At 39.0% G+C, this 23,059-nt stretch overlaps 1 protein-coding gene and 1 pseudogene across 1 annotated transcript in view; both read right to left on the bottom strand.

The window, feature by feature from the left end:
• CNTNAP5 (contactin associated protein family member 5) overlaps positions 1–23,059 on the bottom strand; it is a 1,081,620-nt gene that overhangs the window by 549,964 nt on the left and 508,597 nt on the right. The window contains exons 5-6 of the mRNA XM_052655589.1: positions 22,656–22,859; positions 11,174–11,358 (exon numbers count right to left, since the gene is read on the bottom strand). Of these exons, the coding sequence (XP_052511549.1) occupies positions 11,174–11,358; positions 22,656–22,859 (389 nt within the window). The remainder of the gene's footprint in view (positions 1–11,173; positions 11,359–22,655; positions 22,860–23,059) is intronic.
• Positions 14,275–14,956, bottom strand: LOC128063043 (lysosomal-associated transmembrane protein 4B-like; annotated as a pseudogene).

Raw genomic sequence — 23,059 nt, 5'->3', positions numbered from 1 at the left:
TTTGGACATCCCGCATATGTGGGATGTGGTTTATTTGTCAAAGAAAAAAGTAGAACAGATTTTATTCAACATCTTATTATAACTCGTGAAGCATTTAGAACTATGGTATATGGGCCCACATTAGGCCCTAAAGTATTCAAGTGGGGCTTGGCTGATTTTATATTTTACTGAGGGTGACAATCATTTAGCCTAAGTTCAGCCAGCCTCAAAATGCCTTATTAGATCGTTAAAACCTACTACTGCAACCCTAATAGCAGCTAAAATAACATGATAAGGAATTTATCACTTGTTCTTTTAGCTCCTGTTAATAAAAACAATACTATTTAGGGTATAGTACTGGTATTGAAATATTCTCTTCATCATGTACAACACAGTTAGTTTGCTTTTCAATATACATATCTTACTGTTACAAAACTTGGGGAAGTATGCTATTAGCAAGTTCACAAATCACAAAATCTTAAATTAGAACTGGAAAGAAAAATGACACCAAGGAATGTGTTTTTAAGTCTTGTTTACGTACAGAGGCCAAGATAAGGACGAAAGCCTATGCTTGGATCTTAAGGGATTGTCCCTCCTTCAGAGAGAAAGGCTGGTCACCATGATGACTTCTCGTGATCTGTGCAGATCTAGACTTAAACTCTGTTTCTGCTTGTTGTTGTTCAGTTGCTAAGCCATGTCCTATCCTTTGCAGGCCCATGGACTGCAGCATGCCAGGCTTCCCTGTCACTCATTATCTCCGGGAGTTTGCTCAAACTCATGTCCATTGAGTCAGTGATGCCATCTAACCATCTCATCTTCAGTCACCCCATTCTCCTCCTGCCCTCAATCTTTCCCAGCATCAAGGTTTTTACTGTTTCTGTTACTGGATGGCTATTGAGAAATAGGAACAGGAGGGTCATTAGTCACTCTTGTCTTTTATGTCTGTGATATAGAACATAATAATCTCCCTCACAAGGCTATTTGAGGGACTGAACAAAATCACAAAATGGCACACAAAATAGGAGCTTGATTGTTTTCTTCCCTTGTTTTGCCCTTATTTCCACCTTGCATCTACTTCTTTTCCTTATTTTATTTTCTTCCATTTATTTTTCTGCATGCAAGTTTTTTGCTTTAGCTTTACAACTGCATTTCCAAAAAAAAGGAACTAATAACAATTATACTACCACATGATATGGTCTACCAAACACTTTTCCTGGTGCTCTATAGTTATTCTGTTTTGTTGGTTTCTTTTGCTTTTATCTGGTTTATTATTTTCTTTAATCAGTGTATAACTGATTTATGTTATATTAATTTCTGCTATACAGAAAAGTGATTCAGATATCTATATGTCTACATGCATACTTTTTCATATTATTTTCCATTCTGGTTTATCATAGGATATTAAACATAACTTCCTGTATAGTAGGACCTTGTTGTTTATCCATTCTATATATAATAGTTTGCATCTGCTAATCCCAACCTCTTACTCCTTCTCTACCCTATTCCTTCCCTCCCCCCAGCATCCACAAGCCTGTTCTCTATATTTACTGATCACCAAATAAATAGTTGTTTTAAATCTGGCCAGTACTTTAATCAAGCCTGAGCTCTAGGAAAGGTCCTCTGGTGTCACTCTAAAGTAAGGGCAGCAAGGGATGGTCTCTGAGTATAGGAACCATTAGGAACTTCTCTTGGGAAGAAAATTAAGGTGTTAGTTGATATCTTTATAATTCACAGAAATAAACTTTTAAAATTTACTTAACAAATATTTATTGTGTGTTATGTAGCAGACACAATATTACAGAAACAAAGTAAAAAAGAAAGTCTTGAGTCTTATGATGAGTTTAAGTACTACGGCCAGTTTGGGTATGAAGAGTTAGAGAGTTAAAAATAAGTCAAATTTATTTATAATATAAAACCAACAAAGACCTACTGTATAGTACAAGTAACAATATTTTATAAGAACCGATAAGGGAAAACACCTGAAAAAGAATATATATGTACACATATATTATGCATAACTGTGTCACTTTGCTGTAAGCAGTCATTAGCACAACACTGATCATCACCTATATTTCAGTAAAAAATAAATATACAATGTGATGAAAAATTAATAAATGAATAAAATTTTTCAGCTTCAAAAATATATACATTCATGTATAGCTGAATCACTTGCTGTACACTTGATAGTAATACAACACTGTAAATCAAAAGTGCTTTCAAAAATAAACTTGATAACATAAGCAATGGGTGCTTTTGAAGAAAAACCATGAATAAGAATAAATTGGAGGATGCAAATTTAGAAGTAAACATGTGGATTACCTTTTAAGTCATGCATTCATTCTATTGCCTCAGTTTCTTCTCAAAATATGTTTTTGCAAGTGGTACAAAATGAAAAAAGTTGCAGAAGAGTACACAGCAAAGAACGAAGCATTTTTCTTCGATGATCCCATGTTCTTCTGATCTGCTTATCCCTACCCTTACAGATTTCTGTGGATCTGTGCACTTTTAAGTCTATATACTCTTTTCTATTTTTTAAGCACAGATACTGTTTATACTGCACTGCACACTGATTTTACTTTTCACTGAACAATCTATAGTGAAGATGGTTCCACATCAGAACATAGAGGGCTGCCTCATTCTTTTTAATCGAAGCATAATACTTCCATACGGGTTTGTCAAGCACACACACAAAACAAGGTGAACCCCAGGCAAAGGCCTGGTGGATCCACATATAGATAAAAGGTGCCACTGTGAGATTTGGATGATATGTGACTTACACAGACAGTAAAAGGAAGAGGAGCCAAACAGTGAAGCTCCCAGTCCCATAGACCAAAACCGATGACACTAAATGTGACGGCAGATGACCACAGTGTGAGCTGTGGCAGTCTTCATTGCTATAGATCTACCTGTAGGCTTCAGCTTAAAACTAGCAGGGTACTGTGGGCCTTCTGAGAACAGAACTTTTTATTTGGTTCCTAGTTTCCTGATTACAGGAAATAGGCTTCATTCAGCCTCCATTATGTTCCAAGTTCCAATGGGCAGGTTCAAACAGTTGTTAATCAGGGAAGGGAGAGGATGCAGAGATAAGGGAGGAGCAGTCAAGAAACACTAGTGCAACCTTGAGGTTCCTCCTCAAGTTGGTTGTTCAGTCACTAAATCATGTCCACCTCTTTGCAGCCTCATGGACTGTAGCACGTCAGGTTCCTCTGTCCTCCACTATCTCCCAGAGTTTGCTCAAATTCACGTCCACTGAGTTGGTTGTTCAGTCGCTTGGTCATGTCTGACTCTTTGAGACCCCACGGACTGCAACATGCCAGGTTTCCCTGTCCTTCATCGTCTCCTGGAGCTTGCTCAAACTCCTGTCCATGACTTGGTATGCTACGCCTTCTCCTTTGCCTTTAAGCTTTCCCAACATCAGAGTCTTTTCCAGTGAGTTGGCTCTTCATATTAGGTGGCGAAAGTATTGGAGATTCAGCTTCACATAGTTTTTCCAATGAATATTCAGGGTTGATTTCCTTTAGGATTGACAGGTTTGGTCACCTTGCAATCCAAGAGACTCTTGAGTCTTCTCCAGCACCACAATTTGAAAGTATCAATTCTTCAGTGCTCAGCCATCCTCATGGTCTAACTCTCACATCCTTATATGACTGCTGGAAAAACCATAGCTTTGACTATATGGACCTTTGCCAGCAAAGTGGTATCTCTGCTTTTTAATAGCTTTGTCATAGCTTTCTTTCCAAAGAGCAAGCCTCTTTTGTCTCCAAGATTTAATTTGGTGTGGATGTACAGAGGCCAGATTCAGCATCAAGCTAAGCAATTCTATGTGATGCAAAACTATTCTAAAAGGGCAGAGCAGAAAGCCTCAAGCATCCTTAGAACCTAGAGAGTGAGAAGAAATTGCATCAGAATAGACTTCTATGAGGCAGAGAGACAAGTGGGCAATGGCCTTGGAACCAGTAATTGCAGGCCTCCAGCCTCTGTGTCTCAGGAAGATCCAATGTGTCCTGCCAAGATCCACAAGAGCTGTGTTGTATGGCTTTGGCTGCTTTCCAAGTGGACAGTGTGAGACCACTGGGGCACCCTGGCAGAGCTGTTTCTCTACAGAGCTTACCGGAATTTTTAATTAACACCCTTCTGATGAAATTTTGGGGGAATTTTCTACTTTTTGTTATTCCGGACATATAACCCATTGCACACATTTGCTTATAATTGTAGGATAAATTCCTAGAAACAGAATTGCTGAATTGAAGGGCACTCAGTTAAATTTTGACAATAAGCCTTTTCTATGATATTGTATTAATTATATTCCCACAAACAATGGATTAAATCATTCTGGTGCCTTCATTTCCGTGACAACACTTAATGTTTGTGTTCCCTGCAGTCTAAGTTTAAAATATCATTGTAGCATGAATTTGCGTTCCTTCTCTTTATGAGTAAGATGGAGCATCATTTTATATATTTGAAAGCAGCCTGTATTTTTTATATATTCATATTCTTATTCCATTGAGTCACTATTTTAAAAAATATTTGTGGGGGCTTTTTATTCATTAATTAAATGTTGAAATACTTTTCCAAGTTTTTGGGAGGATGATATCATTATATCATATTTTTAGTGGAAGTTCATGTGGCTTTAAAAAATTATTTTATGTGTAAAATTTTTCATATGTTTTATTTCTAGAGTTTTAAAATTTATGTCATACTTGGAAAGATCTCCCACAATTTTTGACTATAAAAGTACTATCGCATATTTTTTATCAAATTCAGTAAAACTTATTTTTGAAGACACGTGTAGATAATGTGTTTTTAAGTGCATAGATGACTTAAAGAAGCTTTAACAAAGAATTGTCATTAAAATACATTGTTTTCATTTTTAAAAATTCTTTTTCATCATTTACGTTGTGATAATACACAGTACATGTAAAAATGTGTTTTAATAGTTTTGGTATGGTTAAGGTGGCTATGTAGAAAAGAATCACTAGTCCTTTTGATAAGAAAAGACTTCTTAGGTTACAGACTCTCAGAGAAATGGAATCTCACTAAGATCCTAAAAAAAAAAAACCAACTCTTTTCTTAAACCCTTGTGCTCTAGGCTGAAAGTAAAATTAATTGCTATGGTTTGTCTCAGAAGCATTTGGGAGAAAAATCACATGGGCTGGATGAGCTGTGATAACATTCCAGTGAGAAGTAAAGGATCTACGTTCTTTCTGCTTATTTTTTTGGCAGAAGGTTCTATGAGCCCCTATCTATGTGTGCCTTCCAAGTGAGTGGAGAATCTGACAACTGTATACATGTAATAGAGGCAAATTCCCTACTCAATGCTTTACAGAAAGGCACTGTGTCACTTGACTGATATCCTTGACATAATCTAAGATGGAGGAATGAAAGCTATCATATTTTCTTCCCAAATATTAACACATCATGCTAAAATTTGAAGAGGAACATAGATTTGTAGACTGTAATTGTCCCTGATGTAGAATTTGATAGGGCATAGCTCTGGAGAAGTAGGGATTACACTGACAATGGGTCCCTGGAACTCAGGGATCTGAGTTCAGTCATTCCTCTACCAGTGTTAGCAAGACTCAAACACATACATATGACCTCACAGCAGATACTCCTGTTATATAACTAACATCACTTCAGTTCAGTTCCTTTGAGTTGCTCAGTCGTGCCCGACTCTTTGTGACCCCATGAATCACAGCACGCCAGGCCTCCCTGTCCATCACCAACTCCTGGAATTCACTCAAACTCATGTCCATCGAGTCTTTGATGCCATCCAACCATCTCATCCTCTGACATTCCCTTCTCCTCCTGCCCTCAATCCCTCCCAGCATCAGAGTCTTTTCTAATGAGTCAACTTTTCATAAGAGGTGGCCAAAGTATTGGAATTTCAGCTTCAGCATCAGTCCTTCCAATGAACACCCAAGATTGATCTCCTTTAGAATGGACTGGTTGGACCTCCTTGCAGTCCAAGGGACTCTCGAGAGTCCTCTCCAATACCACAGTTCAAAAGCATCAATTCTTCGGCGCTCAGCTTACTTCACAGTCCAACTCTCACATCCATACATGACCACTGGAAAAACCATAGCCTTGACTAGATGGACCTTTGTTGGCAAAGTAATATCTCTGCTTTTGAATATGCTATCTAGGTTGGTCATAACTTTTCTTATAAGGACTAAGCATCTTTTAATTTCATGGCTACAATCATCATCTGCAGTGATTTTGTAGCCCCCCAAAAATAAAGTCTGACCTATTTGCCATGAAGTGATGGGACCAGATGCTATGATCTTAGTTTTCTGAATGTTGAGCTTTAAGCCAACTTTTTTGCTCTCCTCTTTCACTTTCATCAAGAGGCTTTTTAGTTCCTTTTCACTTTCTGACATAAGGGTGGTGTCATCTGCATATATGAGGTTATTGATATTTCTCCTGGTGATATTGATTCCAGCTTGTGCTTCTTCCAGCCCAGCGTTCCTCATGATTTACTCTGTGTAAAAGTTAAATAAGCACAATGACAATATACAGCCTTGATGTACTCCTTTTCTTATTTGGAACCAGTCTGTTGTTCCATGTCCAGTTCTAACTATTGCTTTCTGACCTGCATACAGATTTCTCAAGAGGCAGGTCAGGTGGTCTGGTATTCCTGTCTCTTTCAGAATTTTCCACAGTTTATTGTGATCCACACAGTCAAAGGCTTTGGCATAGTCAATAAAGCAGAAATAGACATTTTTCTGGAACTCTCTTGCTTTTTCGATGATCCAGCAGATGCTGGCAATTTGATCTCTAGTTCCTCTGCCTTTTCTAAAACCAGCTTGAACATCTGGAAGTTCATGGTTCACGTACTGCTAAAGCCTGGCTTGGAAAATTTTGAGCATTACTTTACTAGCATGTGAGAGGAGTGCAATTGTGCTGTAGTTTGAGCATTCTTTGGCATTGCCTTTCTTTGGAATTGGAATGAAAACTGACCTTTTCCAGTCCTGTTGCCACTGCTGAGTTTTCCAAATGTGCTGGCATATTGAGTGCAGCACTTTCACAGCATCATCTTTCAGGATTTGAAACAGCTCAACTGGAATTCCATCACCTCCACTAGCTTTGTTCATAGTGATGCTTTCTAAGGCCCACTTGACTTCACATTCCAGGATGTCTGGCTCTAGGTGAGCGATCACACCATAGTGATTATCTGGGTTGTGAACCTCTTTTTTGTACAGTTCTCCTGTGTATTCTTGCCATCTCTTCTTAATAGCTTCTGCTTCTCTTAGGCCCATACCATTTCTGTTCTTTATCGAGCCCATCTTTGCATGAAATGTTCCTTTGGTATCTCTGATTTTCTTGAAGAGATCTCTAGTCTTTCCCTAGGTTCTGATTAATAGACAACATTGTTATAAAATACACCATAAATTCTCTGTCATTAAAAAGTATACAAATGACAAATACTGGAGAGGATGTGAAGAAAAGAGAACCCTCTTGTGCTGTCATGGGAACATAAACTGGTGTAGCCACTATGGAAAACAGTATGGAGGATCCTTAAAAAGTTAAAAATATAGCTACCATATGATCCGTCAATCCCACTCCTAGGAATCAGTTTAGTTCAGTCATTCAGCTCTGTCCAACTCTTTGCAACCCCATGGACTGCAGCATGCCAGGCCTCCCTGTCCATCACTAACTCCCAGAGTTTACTCAAACTCATGTCCCGACAGTGATGCCATCCAACCATCCCTTCCTCTGTCGTTCCCTTCTTCTCCTGCCTTCAATCTTTCCCAGCAAAAGGGACTTTTCCAGTGAGTCAGGTCTTCACATCAGGTGGCTAAAATATTGGAGTTTCAGCTTCAGCATCAGTCTTTCTAATTAATATTCAAGACTGATTTCCTTTAGGATGGACTCATTTTCCTTGCAGTCCAAAGGACTCTCAAGAGTCTTCCCCAACACCACATTTCAAAAGCATCAATTCTTCAGCACTCAGCTTTCTTCACAGTCCAACTCTCACATCCATACATGACTACTGGAAAAACCATAGCTTTGGCTAGACAGACCTTTGTTGGCAAAGTAATGTCTCTGCTTTTTAATATGCTGTCTAGGTTGGTCATAATATTTATTGCAAGGAGCAAGCGTCGTTTAATTTCATGACTTCAGTCAGCATCTGCAGTGATTTTTGAGCCCCACAAGATAAAGTCTGTCACTGTTTCCATTGTTTCCCCATCTATTTCCCATGAAGTGATGGGACCAGATTCCATGATCTTAGTTTCCTAGGAGTATATCTGGGGAAAACCATAGTTCAAAAAGATACATTCACTCCAATGTTCACTGCAGCACTATTCACAGTAGCCAAGACATGAAAGCAACCTAAATGTTCATTTTGTGATACATATATGCAATGAATATTACTCAGCCATAAAAAAAGAATGAAATAATACCATTTGCAGCAACATGGATGGACGTAGGGATTATCATACTAACTGAGGTACGTTAAAAAGACAAAGACAAATACCTTATGATATCACTTACATGTGGAATCTAAACTATGATGCAATAGAACTTATTTACAAAACAGAAACAGACTCACAGACATAGAAAACAAGCTCATGGTTACCAATAGGGAAAGGAGGAAAAGGGATAAATTAAGAATTTGGGATTAATATATACACCACTAAATATAAAATAAATAAATAACAAAGACCTACTGTATAGCACTTGAAACTATATTCAATATCCTGTAATAAACCATAATGGAAAAGGATATGAAAATGAATATGTTATAACTGAATTATATGAATATGTTATAACACATTGCTGTACACCAGAAAGTAACACAAAGTTGTAAATCACGTATTACTTCAATTTCAAAAATAGACCTTATTCAGATATCCTATTTAGCAATAATGATGCTCATATTGCTTCTGGGCAACTAAAGTTAAGAGTTTTCACTTTCCAGGTTTTTTCCAACTACTTAGGGGTGAAGTGGGGATTACGACACAGGCTCCTTTCTCTCCACACAGCCTTGAAGGTGAATCTTCAAGGCTGGCTAGCTCCAGTTATCTCAGAGACTTGTCCAACACCTAACTCTCTTGAGCCAGTGCAGCCATTCTAATGTCATCGTTCTGGCCAGTCTGTCTTCTTTTATATTCATGTGAGCGCACTGGCTGCATCCTTGGAAGGGGTTTGGCTTATCTGAAGCAGAGGTGCCTCATAGAAATAGTTCAAGGTGTTTTTCCCTAGCAAATACTTTTTACAAGGTATCAAAGAATTTAAGAATTTCTAGAAGAAATCTATTTCAATTTCACAAATTAAACAACATCATTGGATTTCTCTTATAAATACTGACATTCACTTTAATGCTACTATGCTGTAATTTCATACAGATTCTCTATATTGGAGACCACGGATAAGTAGAGATTAACCTGAAAATAAATGTTAAATCGGGCAACTGGGTGAATTTTAGAATCACCTCTCAGGCCATTAGAAGTCAAGTATTTGGGAAATTACTGAAACTTGATTTTGTGTATTTTTTGTTGTCCTCAAGTTCAAAAAAGATCTCTTTAAGATAATTTCAACATTATGTGTATTTTTTGTGTTTTCAATCACTTAAATGATGTTGTCAAAGGAGAATAATTGATAGTCATAGATTTCTAGTTATCAGCAACTTAAAAAACAAAAACAAAAACTACCTACCTGATATATTGCGTCCTGAGTCAAAGAGTGACAAATTTTTTTGAAGTTAATGAATAGCATAACTTATCAACAGTATGCTAAACAAAGTTAAGATCAAAAGAGGAGATCTTTCTTATAATTCATAATAGTGATGGGGAAAAAAAAAGTCAGATCCTAAGTTTCAGTCATTTAACTCCACCTCCACTGTTCTAGTATATATCCTCTGTCGACTGACATTGTCTCCTAACAGGGTTTCCAACCATCTGTCCAGCAACCATCCACCTACAGACAGATCTAGGCTATGGAGTAACTTCAGAGCTACCTTCAGAGTAACGGCTCTAAAACAGTTGTTCTCAAACATTAGCGTGCATCAGAGTCTTCTAGAGGGTTTTTAAAAACTGAATGATTGAGGCCATCTTTCCTGAGTTTCTGATTCTGTGGGTTTGCATGAGACTAGGGTACTTCCATTTCTAACAAATTTCTAGGGGATATTAATTGGACTGGCCCCTGAAACAAACATTCAGAATGACTCCTCTAAAACATAAGTCTGGCCATGTCACTACTCTGCAAAAGGTCATTCTCTTCTGCCTCATGTGATGTGTTGATAAATGTTCAAAATCTGGCTGTTCAGGGTATAATACATACACATAGATACACACACACACACACATCTCTGCATATGCATGTGTGTGGGGGAGCATGAATGCATTCAGATATTATGTTATTTTACTGATATGAGTGTTGTGCAGACAATTTACAAATAATAATAAAATATACAATAAATTATATTATAAATTCCATAAACCAACTGATTTTTATAGACTGTTTTTGTTGATTTTTCACTGAACTATTTTATCCATAATCACATACAGTCTCTGTCACATATTATTCTTTTTCCCTTAATATTTTAAACAACACTTGACAGGCTGAAAGCAACAGGCTTCAAGCCAAACTTGCCCTGCAGAATGTGGTTTTTCCAATCTCTGGTCTAGAGAATCAACAAAGAAATACATCAACCCCTGATTTATAGGACTGGCCAATATCTGTGGTATAAATATTCCCGCCATGATGAATTTCAAACTATCAAAGGGATGTCACTCAACTTGGAGTTGGGAAGAGAGGCACTGTAGCAATCAAACAGACTGTATCTCTACCACACAGATACAACAGAAGTAAATAACCTCAAATACATATAGATAGATGGAAATAGATAGATATATTAAAGTAATTAGGAATAAATGAATTTAGTACCTTTTAAAAATACTTTGATGGATTATAAGTCTATATAACTGAATCTTTCATAATGACTGCATGATTGCCTTGTAAGTTTCTGAGTCACCACCATATTTGCCAAAATATTTTCTCCAGGCTCACAGCTCAGGCTCTCTCCATGGGCTCCTTCATGGTTAGCTACCTAGACTTAGATGGAGGTGAGGAGATGCTCAAACGTAAGATTTGTCAAGGTCCCACATCTTTTCACTTGCTCATTCGCTTACTGATTTTCTTACTGATCCTGAGCAAGAAGCTCAAGGGTTTATAGGGACAGAAAACTCACCTCATAGTCAATGTCCAGGGCATCTGCCTCGCCCTTGGTGCGGAAGTGCTGTGTGTGCCTGTCCACGGTGAAATTCACGTGTTTGCCAACTCGCTCCAGGAGGACAGAGTGCCAGTGCTGGTCATCCAGTAGGCTCCCCAGGGTGGCTGAGGGTGGGCTGCTGCTGAGACGAGGTTTGCTGTCATCTGTGAAGGGAACAGGAAGAAAAGATGGCATCTGTACCCCCAGGGAAGCCTGCAGTGCTATAAATAGAATATTCTGCAAGCAAGGCCAACTCTCTCTATCCAAAGTAAAGGATGATTCTCTCTCTACAGACCCAGAAATGTCCTGGGCTTGGGATGGAATACCAACTTTTCCCCACAGATTCCAGGACCAAGTTCTCCATCAACTGACATCTACACTCCCTTTTAGACATGAAAGAACATGTTTCTAGGTCTGGTGCAATTACATAATAAGAGAAATCAGATCTTGATAGCTGTATGCATAATATTGAAAATAGAACTCATCACATTTAGAAACAATGCATATTCTTTGCACTTGACTGGCTCTTGAAAGGAAAAAGTGAATCTTGAGTTGTACTTTAGCAGAAGAGTGAATGCTGGACAAGTAGAGGGAAGACAGTGGGCCCACTGACTTAGGTAAATATGTAGGCAAAGGCAACGGAGAGAAAATGATCATTTTAGCTGCAATTTTCAAATTCCTACTCTATCGAGGGCATTTTAGTAGATTGTATAATCTCCAAGTTCGATGTTCTAAGGCAAAATGATTATCTGCATTTAGCAAATTATGAAGCTGAGGTCTGGTGAGGTTAAGCATTTCTAGGCAGAGATGTATCCAGGGCTCAAATTCAGATCCAGTCAGATTTTTGACTCTGATCGTGGCATGGGTCATTCAGCCCAAGCTGAGTTTGGAACACACCTCTTGGGAGGATGTGAGAGGTACATTTTTCAATCAAGTGCCTCTGGTTCCCCTTCTCTTCATCTTCCCTCCAGTTTTATGGTGCTCCTGCCTGTATCCTCTGTCAAAAAGATTAGAGATTTACTTTTTTTTCTTTCCTACAGAATGGCTCAAATTTAGCAAAATGAACAGTTCAATGCAACTAATTTTACTTATATGTAAATCTTCCAGTTTTTCAACATTTTATGTATTTGGTACCCTTAGTAACTGAAAGCTAAATGTCTCTCTTGTCTCTCCCAAAATGTGTAGAACAGCTGCAGCAGCCTGCTCCACAGCGTGGCAATCAGAGGGCAGAAGCTGCCATTTCCCCTGTGGGTTGCTCACACCCACCTCCATTATGGTCCCAAGTCACTGCTTCCTGCACAAAATAACACTTTGTTGCTTCTTATGGGGGTAGGGGGATGGTATCCAACTGATTGTAATTGAAAAATAAGAGCTGATGAGTTCATAGCTGACTTTAATTGATTTGTTCAATGACATATTGATTTGTTCCACATCCTTTGAGTTCTTACAATGTGTCAAATTATGCAGATACATTATTATATCTTATACTTTTTCTTCCTTCTCCCTCCATTCCTTCCTTCCTTCCTCCGTCTCTTCCTTTCTTCCTTCCTTTCCTTTTTCTATCAATCCACCCATAAAATGGTACTGATAGCTATCTGTCTTGCTTACAGTGATAAATGCTGTACACAGGAGATAAAGAATTAAAAGGCACACTTCCCTCTCTGAAGGTTTTAACATGGAGATACAATAGGTGAGTTGATAAGAAAAGCATGCTGCTTGTATTAACAGCAGTTAAGACAAGGAACCAAGAAAATGCAGGGTAGGAAGCTGTGGATGTTACATTATAGAGAGGGGCCAGGCCTGAAATTTGGCCAGAACAAGGAGCATTTTTACCTAACCAGGAAAAGCACCTGCCAAGACTAGGGGTTCAGGAGAACCCCACAGAGGGATTCCATGCAGCAGAGTGCTATGACCATGTGGGGTTGGCTGCAACCATCTAGGATCAGTTGCTAGTGTGAGCTGATTTACAGCTTGTGTTTTACCTTTAAGAAATGGGAGCCACTGGCAAATTAATAAGTCAGGGATTACTAGCTCAGACTAACATTTTAAGAAAGTTATTTTGGCAGCTGTATGGGAATTTGGCAGAGAAGGCAATGGCACCCCACTCCAGTACTCTTGCCTGGAAAATCCCATGGACAGAGGAGCCTGGCAGGCTGCAGTCCATGGGGTCGCTAAGAGTCGGACACGACTGAGCGACTTCACTTTCACTTTGTACTTTCATGCATTGGAGAAGGAAATGGCAACCCACACCAGTGTTCTTGCCTGGAGAATCCCAGGGACAGGGGAGCCTGGTGGGCTGCCGTCTATGGGGTCGCACAGAGTCGGACACGACTGAAGCGACTTAGCAGCAGCAGCAGCATGGATATTTGATTAGAAGGCAAGGCTGGCAGGAAAACTGGCAGTCGTGTGGATGGAGGATGAGGAGCATAGGCAAAGAGAGCACAAGAAGGGCGGATTTACAGGTGGCAAGAGGCTGTTGACATATGGTAGCCTAGAATGTCATTTGGATACTGGAGTGGACATAAAAATAGAAAGACTTATTGAGAAATGACTTTGTTTTTTCCCTAAGGAAATTCTTGTTTTATTTATGTATTTATATGTACTCCTTACACAAATAACATTCCTGTTCTCCTAAGGGTTTCTTCTATCAATTGGAATGGCCGAGGAAAAGCATTGTCTAATTTTGACTTGATTATACACGTTCAAAAGAGAAAGAGGGAGTGAAGAGAAAAGCGTTGGAAAGTCTTCGACTCTGGGGCTCAGCACGTAAAACAGACGTCTCGGACTCGAGATTCATCCGGGTTGTCGGGTAGTTCCAACGCCGAGGGAAGACTAGAGGAGCCCATGCCACACCACCCCACCCCACCCCACAGAGAGAATTTCTACAGCTACTCTATCACGGTGCTCCAGCTAAAGCATAGGTTTCAAACTACAGAGTTTCAACTTATCTAAAATTTTAAACTGTAGCATATCTGCAACAAATAAGCTCAGAAAGCTCATCTCAGAAGAAAAATTAAAGAACTATTGCTCTGATGAATGAAAAGTCTGGCTGTCGCTCTTGCTCCGCCCGACTTTCAGGCTCAGGCAGACACGTATGGGGGCGGCGGCTCCTTGGTGGCGCTATTCACAGTGGCGTCATCCTACGGGGGTAACAGCACCGTAGTGTCGTTGCTGGTAACATAAACCAGGACATCAGAGGAGTTCCTGCCATTGATATATCGGTAGCAGTTCCAAACACAGCTAATCAAGTAACCCTTAAAAACCAAGATAATGCTGATAAACAGAAGAATAATGAGGACCAAACAGGTAGGATTCACTGACATGATACCATCTTTGTAAGGAAAATCAGGAGGCAGCTGTCGTATGTATTCCTGGATGGAGTTTGGATAAACAAGTATGGTGACCGCAACCAAGGTGTTCAAGGCAAAATCAAAGATCTGGTAGCAGAAGAATGGGATGATCCAGGCTGCACGTTGCTTGTATGCTCCGTACGTGGCCATGGCACAGATAAGGATCATGAGAACAGAAATCGCGATGGCAGTGCACATGTTGGCATCATCCATGAACTCAAAGTCACCCCCGAGTTCAGAACTTGAAAAGTGGTAATGATCTGGATCAGCCAGGGCGCTCAACAGAATCAGCAGTACCACAGCATTGAGGATCAGGTACCAGACGCCGAGCAGGATGGTGCCGGTGCGGACATGGCAGCAGAGGCAGCAGCTGTTGCCAGGGGGCCACCATCTTCATCGCTCGGGCCGCGGGCGCAGTGGCGCGACTCTGCGCCCAAGTTCGCAAGAGCTTCGGCCGGCCGTCGGTCCTGCGCACCGTGCGGCTGTCGCCGGCCCCCCTCTCCCCGGCTACCCTCGCTCCCTCTTCCTGGCCCCTGTCCACCGCTCACCGGCCCCGGGCCCGCAACTCCCCGCGCGAAGAGCTAGCAGCTGGAACCTCGGCCGGACCCCGAGCTCCGAGAGATGACTTTTAGGAAGTTTGCTCCAGCAAGTGGATGAAAAGCACTACCAGTCAAAACAAACAAACAAAAAAACTTGTGTCTTCCTCTCTCCCCCTCCCTCTTCTACACACACAAACAGAATCAAATTTTATTTATAAAATAAAACATGCCCAAGGACTAATGACTGGTTGAAGGAGACTTACTGTGTCTTATAAACTATTAGTTAGAAGTTAATATACCCAAATAAATTTAATATTAGAGCCTTCACTTTAAATTTGATATGCCCTTCTTTTTTTCTTAAAAAGTTAAAAAGGTGTTTAAGAATTTACTAGTACGTAAAAAACATTAAACATTTGAAACTGTAAAACCAATGAAAGTCACAAAAAGAAAAAGTAAAGGAATCATATCTTTTCCTCCTACTTATTTGTTATTATGTGTTGCTTGGGTGGATTTTAGTGGTATTTTGATTTTTTAATAGAGAAAAACAACGATTAAAATTAAATACTTTGATAATTTCTACACTTTTATTCCTGCTTCAAAAGACGAGTTTAATTATGAAGAGGTCAAACTGACTGTAATTTTAGTTTTTATTCTTTTTTTTTTCTTTATACATTTTAGAGTATAAATATTTTGGATATTAAGAAACAAAACTAAACTTCATTAAAAGCATGATCCTTGACCTGCATGGCTAACTATATGACTGATGTGTGAATTATTGAATATCTCCTGCATTACAAGTATATTTTTAATTAAAAAATGGCAGACATGAACATATTTTACCCTCCCCATGAATCATTTTATGTTAATGCTCAGAAATCTTTGTTTTGTTTTAATCATTGTCATACCCAACTATTTTGCAACCCCCTGGACAGCAGGTGCACCGGGTTCCTCTGTCCATAGGATTTCCCAGGCAAGAATACATGTATTGAAAGAAATTGAGTGGAAATCAGTCCAGTTTAACAGTTGGATAAACAGGAAATTGTGCTATTCATCAAGTAGGATGTTTCAAAATATATCTATATAAGGTGCAACTATGAAGAAAAAAGGTTAGTCCTAGAAAAGTTTCCATTTTACCTAGAAGTGTTCATTATTAGAAATTACAAAAAAAAAAATTCATTCTCAAAAGATGATCAAACTCATCATTCTGTAATATATACTTCAAGTCATATCTCAGTGACAATTATGGTTCAACCACAAGTTTTAACTAGTTTCCAATTTATTAAGACAAGATAAAAACACCTATGGGTAATTGTGGAGGACACAAAGACAATAAAAATCCACAGATGGTGTCTTTTAGGCCAGAAACACATTAGAGAAAAAAAAAATGAATTACTTATTAAATTAAAACTTGTTTTCATGTAGTTTGAGATAGTTAAAATGAAACTATGTAATTATTCAAAACCCTAAGGTGTATGAAAAATTTTATAGGAAGTTTAAAATATCTGCAAAACATTTCTAACTTGCTCTTCTCCTCCTCCTCCCCTACCCCACCCCAAACATACTATGGATAAGCATATCAAATTCTTCACCCTGGGAACCAGCTTTTTTCTGGATCTTTAGCATGTATATTGTTGCGTTTTCACTTCAAAATCTCCTTTGATTAAATCACCTTGATTGGTCTTAACAGTTTAAATATGGATGGCACTTTACCTTTCACAATCTGTAGACTTCATATAGCTTGAACAAATGATAACATAAATTTTCAATATTGTATTTCAACAAAAAATCACTCTTGGAAAGATTTGTTGTTGATGAGCTAGAGGGCCATTCCCGTGGAGGTCCCCAATGCCTTCATCCACTTGATCTTTAGGATTAACTTTCTCACATTTAGTTGTTCAGGCTATCAATGTTGGTATTCACTTGTATTTTCAAGCTTCTTTTTTGTTAAAGTGAGGTAAGCATTTTACACAGATTGTTTTTGTTATTCCTGAACACAGCCTTACAAAAAGCTTCACCTCAATGAAGCCACAGGATATACCCAAGATCACAAAGAATTAAGGTTATACCCTGAGCTATGACTCCAAAGCTAAATACTCTTACTACTTACTCCTATTGGAAAAATTGATACCTTTATTCCTTATGTTCTGGCCATCTGCCTCCCACCATACACACATGTGAGTTTACTTAGCTTACTAAGAATACCAGGAAAGGGATTTGATGGATCAGCAAGCAGAGCATTGTGGAAAAGGAAAATGCGACAACCCAAAGAGGGAAGGACATGATGTAGAAGGTGAAGGCAAATTTCCCCTCTCTAGCTTATCCAGGATTATATAGACCCCTGTTTAGCAAAATTCAGGGCTGATGAATGTTCTCAAGTACTCAAATGAAGTCTTCTGAAGAAAATAAAAACTAACAGGAAGCCATGTGATTACAGTGGACTCGACCCTCAAGTCAGAGCAAATCCTTATGTATCGCTAAAGAAATGTAATTCATGTCCTTAGTCCTCAAAAAAAATTTTCTAAATTTTATTCAATAAAACATTTTCTAGATTTAGGGGTCATTGCTCAATCTCACTTCTAAGTTGCATCTATCTTTTGTGGCTTTGTTATCTTAAAAAAGATGGTTTTGATGATACATAGATATCTATTTTTGGTTACTACTACAAAGTTAGAAAGTCAATCACAATAATTGTTTTACCAGGCTGGGACCTCCTTGAAAATTAGAACTGGTGAGCCCCAGTGCATAGCTCAGTGCTTAGCTTAACGTACTTGCTCAATGAATTCCTATACATGAATGACACTGTTTATATAAAATATGGTGCCAATTACCACACTGACACTTTGTCTGAAATTCCTGTCTTGCTTTCCTCTTCATAATAAAATCTCCAGTTAATTGAATTTGGATTGAAGAAGACTTTCTGGACTCCTCTATCCCACCCTGGTCTCTCCATTCTCAAAATTTTAACACATGAGCAGCAACTTCTTAATATTCAATACCTACTTGTTCAATGAAAGTTTATAACATTTTAATGATTAATGTCAGGACCTTGTGTTTGAGCTGGTGAGAGTTCTAATCTTGGGTAGATGGCTATGCAACTACATGATCTCTGTGACCCAGGGTAACCAACTGGATATCACTGATGATCAAAATGCTTGAATTTGAAACAGTTAAAGTAAACATTCACTGGACTCCCTAGAGTAGGTGCAGAGTATTCAGTCATATCCAAGATAATCTCTGTGAGTTGGTTACGCAGTGAAAAGCTTTGCCTTTGAACCTATGCTTGGCTCCCACAAGGACAGTGTGCTCCACACATGTTTATGCTGTTTCAAGGTTCTCACTTTCCTATGACTGCCTTATTTCACAATCTGCCTCACTTCAAAAGCACTGGACTCTTGTAAGGATGAATGACCTGCATGTGTGATTAATGTTTTGTTTAGTCCTTACCACAATTCCCCAGTCATGTAATGCCTGTGCTTTTTGATTTTACCACCCGCATGTACGAGTTTGTGCTGTTGTAATTCTACAGAGGGCAAACTGCCACAGGTGATCTGAGTGAGATGTGCAAAGAGTGGAAAGAGGAATCTCTATTAACTTCCTTATGGATTGAGAGAAGAAATTTCTTTCGCATTAGTAGCTCTAGAAAAATCATCATTCTACCCTAAGAGAACAGTCAAAGGGGAAGGCCTAGTTTGACTGAAGCATTGAAATGGTCTTTTCAAGTCAATTGCCACAGAGGTAACTAAGTAATATGAATCAGAATATCAGCATAGAGCATCACTTGTGAGGAACCACAGCACACCATGCATCTCCAAAGGCCCGCCTCTGTAGCTGTCCATGGTACTGAATCACTCCACTCAGCCAGAACACTGAATTGTAAAGTCACAAATTAGAAAAGGAACATGCATTGGGGAACTGTCCCTACAGGGAACACTGCTGGAGTGTCCACATCAGCTGGGAAGAGAAAAACTTTCTCCTTCACTGGCCCAACCCCATTTTTAGCTCATTAACTTGAATTTTTAGATTCTTCCTCTCTCTCTTCATTTTTCTCTCTTTCTTGATTCATTTCTTTAAAAAAAGAAAAAAAAAAGTCCTTGATCATGGATAATATAAACTCTTTCCACTTTGAAGGTTGTGTGGAAACTTGGAAAGAACATAAATTTTATATAATATGTAAAATTTTTATATAAATAGCTAAGGAAAAATACTTGGAAAATATACCAAAATTAATAGAAGGATGACTGGGTTGTAGAATTTTGAGGGACTTTTTTCCTCTTATTTATAATTTTTTTCTTCAAGTTTTCTAAAACTGACATATATTTTATAATCTGAAAATAAGTTTAAAAGACAGTAAACATGACTTGATTTTAACTGTGACTACACTGATTAGTAGCTGCATCATTTGAGCAGCTGACATATATTCCTCCAGTTTAATTAGCTAATGGTTATGTACATAATGGGCTGCTTTGAGGATTGGATAGGATACTGCACATTGTGGAAATCACAGGAGGAAGAGTAGCTCAGGCTTGGGGATGAGCAAGCCAAATGAGAAAAATGCATATTTGTGTCAGGCTCCAATAGGTGAGATGAAAACCTCTTTTCCCAATAACTCAGTTGGCCTGGAGTACCTACTGCAGGTAGGTGTTCTCCTAGTTTCCAGAACTACAGCCATGAACACAATGTTATCTTGCCCTTGTGTAACCTATGTTACAGATTTTCTTTTATGGGCAAATCAAAGCTATTACCATTCCCCCCTTCCCCTTTACTCAGTGCTTCCAAAGATTTGCTGGCTATGACAGAGATATGCTGAGCTAACATACTAATATATGTCAGTGTCTCTCCAGAGAAGGAACATAAAAAACCATGCTATTTAATAAGTATGCTGGGTAACTGTTTAAAGGAGGTAAGTACAGGAAATACTTAATCATGGTAAACTCATGGAAATGAGTAAATTCAAAAGCTGAAGAAAATTTCCAAACTTTGTAGAATAAAGACTAAACATATTTTTACTACCAAATAATTCACTAAATGAGATTTCCCATTATCACCAACACAGTTAGAAATATGGGTTAAATGGAACTCTGGAAAGAGAATTGTTCTGTTTTCTTTATATCACAGCAGGAGAGTGTCTTCTTCATCTTAATAGACCCATTTCTTTCCAGGAAGACTAGCAAACTACAGAATGTGGGACATTCAGATATCGTTAGCTGAATAATGAGTAATATGAGGAGTTTCACTGTGTTTATTTACTGACATAGAAAATTCTCAGGTGGCATTAGTGGTTAAGAAAATACCTGCCAATGCAGGAGACGTAAGAGATGAAAGCTTTATCCCTAAGTCTAGAAGAGCCCCTAAAGTAGGAAGTGGCACCCCACTCCAGTATTCCTGCCTGGAAAATCCCATGGGCAGAGAAGACCAGCAGGCTATAGCCTGTGGGGCCACAAAGAGTTGTACATGACTGAGCACAGCAGACTGGATGACAAAAAATTCGTTTTGAATATTTTTAGTTTTCACGTTCATGCCCTGCTAGATAGTTGTTAATAATATCCCATGTTAGAAATAAGTAAATTGAGGCTTGGAAGTTATGAATTTTCCCCAGAAATAAATAGCTGGCACCTGTCTGCAAGTAAAATCTGTTACATGAGCACACCTTTTTCTTTCCATCCTGCTTTACTGTCACTGACACTGCTGTCCATCATTGGGTTATGCTTGTTGGGGCAGAGTTTCAGAGGGGTAATTGCAATAGCTTTATCCACAACCCACAATGCTCTGTGAATGACTTGTCACTGGGTGTTAGGGAGGAAGTTACTCCATCCATTCTCCTTTCATGAAAATTGAACACCAGTTAATAGACTGATATGTTTCTGCTCAATATGCCCATCTTTCATAGATTTCACTGATAAATTTCTTTAGGTATGTGGACAAAACTGATTAGGTTACTAGCAAATCCTCTTTAGCTCTCCTCTGGGTGAGACTCAAAAGATTCCTTTGCTGTGTATTTAGTTTAGTGCATTAGATATCAATTTAATGAACTAAACTTGGGATCCAGAGGCTCTCCTTGCTAGCACTGCCAATGTCCAACACGGAGGCTAAGGAAATGCTAAGAAATGCCTCAAAATAAGTATCTCCATTGCTTGGCTTTGGGGATGAGTTCACAATAATCTTCATTCTTATGCTAATTAGTAAAAGAACATATTACTAAATAATAACTATTAAAGGACAAAAACTTATCTGTGCTATTTCTAGGCTTTCATGCAACTTAAGCCTACACTGAATTCTGCCATGACTTTCTTTCTTTACTATTTGATCAGAAATACTCAGCAGTAGGTGATAATTATCTTCCACAAGTATACTCTCCACCCCTTCCCCTAACACTAATACACACCCAATGAGAGGCAGAAACTCATTCTTTCAGAAAGTGATCTCTTCCTTTTTCATCACCCTAACACTTTTTTCCCAGTTCTTTTTCTCCAGTAGAGCTTCTTGGTTTCCCTTTGTGAATTTGGGAGTTCTACTTTCTGTCTTCTGTACTTGGCCCATGCTTGCTTACAGAGTACCTTTCACATAAAGGAGGCTGACCATCTCTTAGTTGATTACCAAGAAATGCAGACCTGCCAGTATTGAGGCAGGAACGATGGATGCCAACCCTCAGCAGGAGGCTTGAGTCCTAAACAGATAGAAAGTAGGAGGGCATTCTGTACTAAATTTGCTGGCATTTGGCAAATATAGGGCTCACCCTAGCACAGCCTGGACACTTGAAATAAACAAAAAACAAAACAGAGTTTCCTTTAATAAGACATGAGAATGCCCAGAAACTTAGATGCCATGCACATGACCCCTTGTTCCCTTACAAAACAAACAAAAATTAAAATGTATCTTTTCCATTTTTCCCCAGGAACTTAACTTTTGTAAGTGTAACAAGTATAATAGATGGTGAGCAAGCCTTATTATATTGTAATATGTGTGCTTGTGTGTGTGTTCAAACTTACTCAAACTACAGTTTGTTACTTAAAAAAAAAGTGAAATACGTCGAGAAAGAAAGAAAGGAAGGAAGGAAGAAAAATTAACCTGTATCTCTCCCTGCTGCTGCTGCTAAGTCACTTCAGTCATGTCTGACTCTGTGTGACCACATAGATGGCAGCTCACAAGGCTCCACCATCCCTGGGATTCTCCAGGCAAGAACACTGGAGTGGGTTGCCATCTCCTTCTCCAATGCATGAAAGTGAAAAGTGAAAGTGAAGTCACTCACTTGTGTCCGACTCTTCACGCCCTCATGGACTGCAGGCTACCAGGCTCCTCCGTCCATGGGATTTTCCAGGCAAGAGTACTGGAGTGGGTTGCCATTGCCTTCTCCGTATCTCTCCCTACCTACTAAAATTACCTTGTTTAAAGAATGCTATTTATGGCTTAAACATTTAAAAATGTGGATTTTTCTTCTCCAATTTGGATAAGGAAAATATGTCACTTCAACTGTGACACAGCAACTTCTAACTGACACACTAGGAGGATAACCTGCTACAAAAGGAGTTCCCCATAGCCCAACATGGCCAGGGACAGGGCAAAGCTTGACCCTACCCAAGTTGAGGTGCAGGGCGAGCCTCCCTCTCTGGAGTTCCAGGGTGATGTGGTCTCCCCGTTGTCCTTCTCCATGGAAGAGGACCCCATCTCCTTGCATGCTCTTGAACTTCAGGGAAATCACATCTTTGAGAGTACTCATCAGCTTCTGATTGAACCTGTAAAGTAGAGAGCTTCGACCATCGAAGTCAGCAATGTCCGATTCTAGGCACAAAGAGAGAGAGGAAGGAAAATCAGTGCACATCCTCAGAATGTTCTCCCTCTTTCTTGTCTTAGCTGTTGTTCAATTAATTGAAATGTTCCTGACATCTGCAGGGTACTGAATCAAGGGGAAACATATAGACCAGACCCAGTGTAATTAGACTCATGGGAAATATTATTTACAAGCAACTATCACATACTCA

This window comes from Budorcas taxicolor, chromosome 2 (genome assembly GCF_023091745.1).
Source record: "Budorcas taxicolor isolate Tak-1 chromosome 2, Takin1.1, whole genome shotgun sequence".
Taxonomy (NCBI): domain Eukaryota; kingdom Metazoa; phylum Chordata; class Mammalia; order Artiodactyla; family Bovidae; genus Budorcas; species Budorcas taxicolor.
Note: the sequence above shows the minus strand (reverse complement) of the source record. Positions and strands in the feature narration are given on the sequence as shown.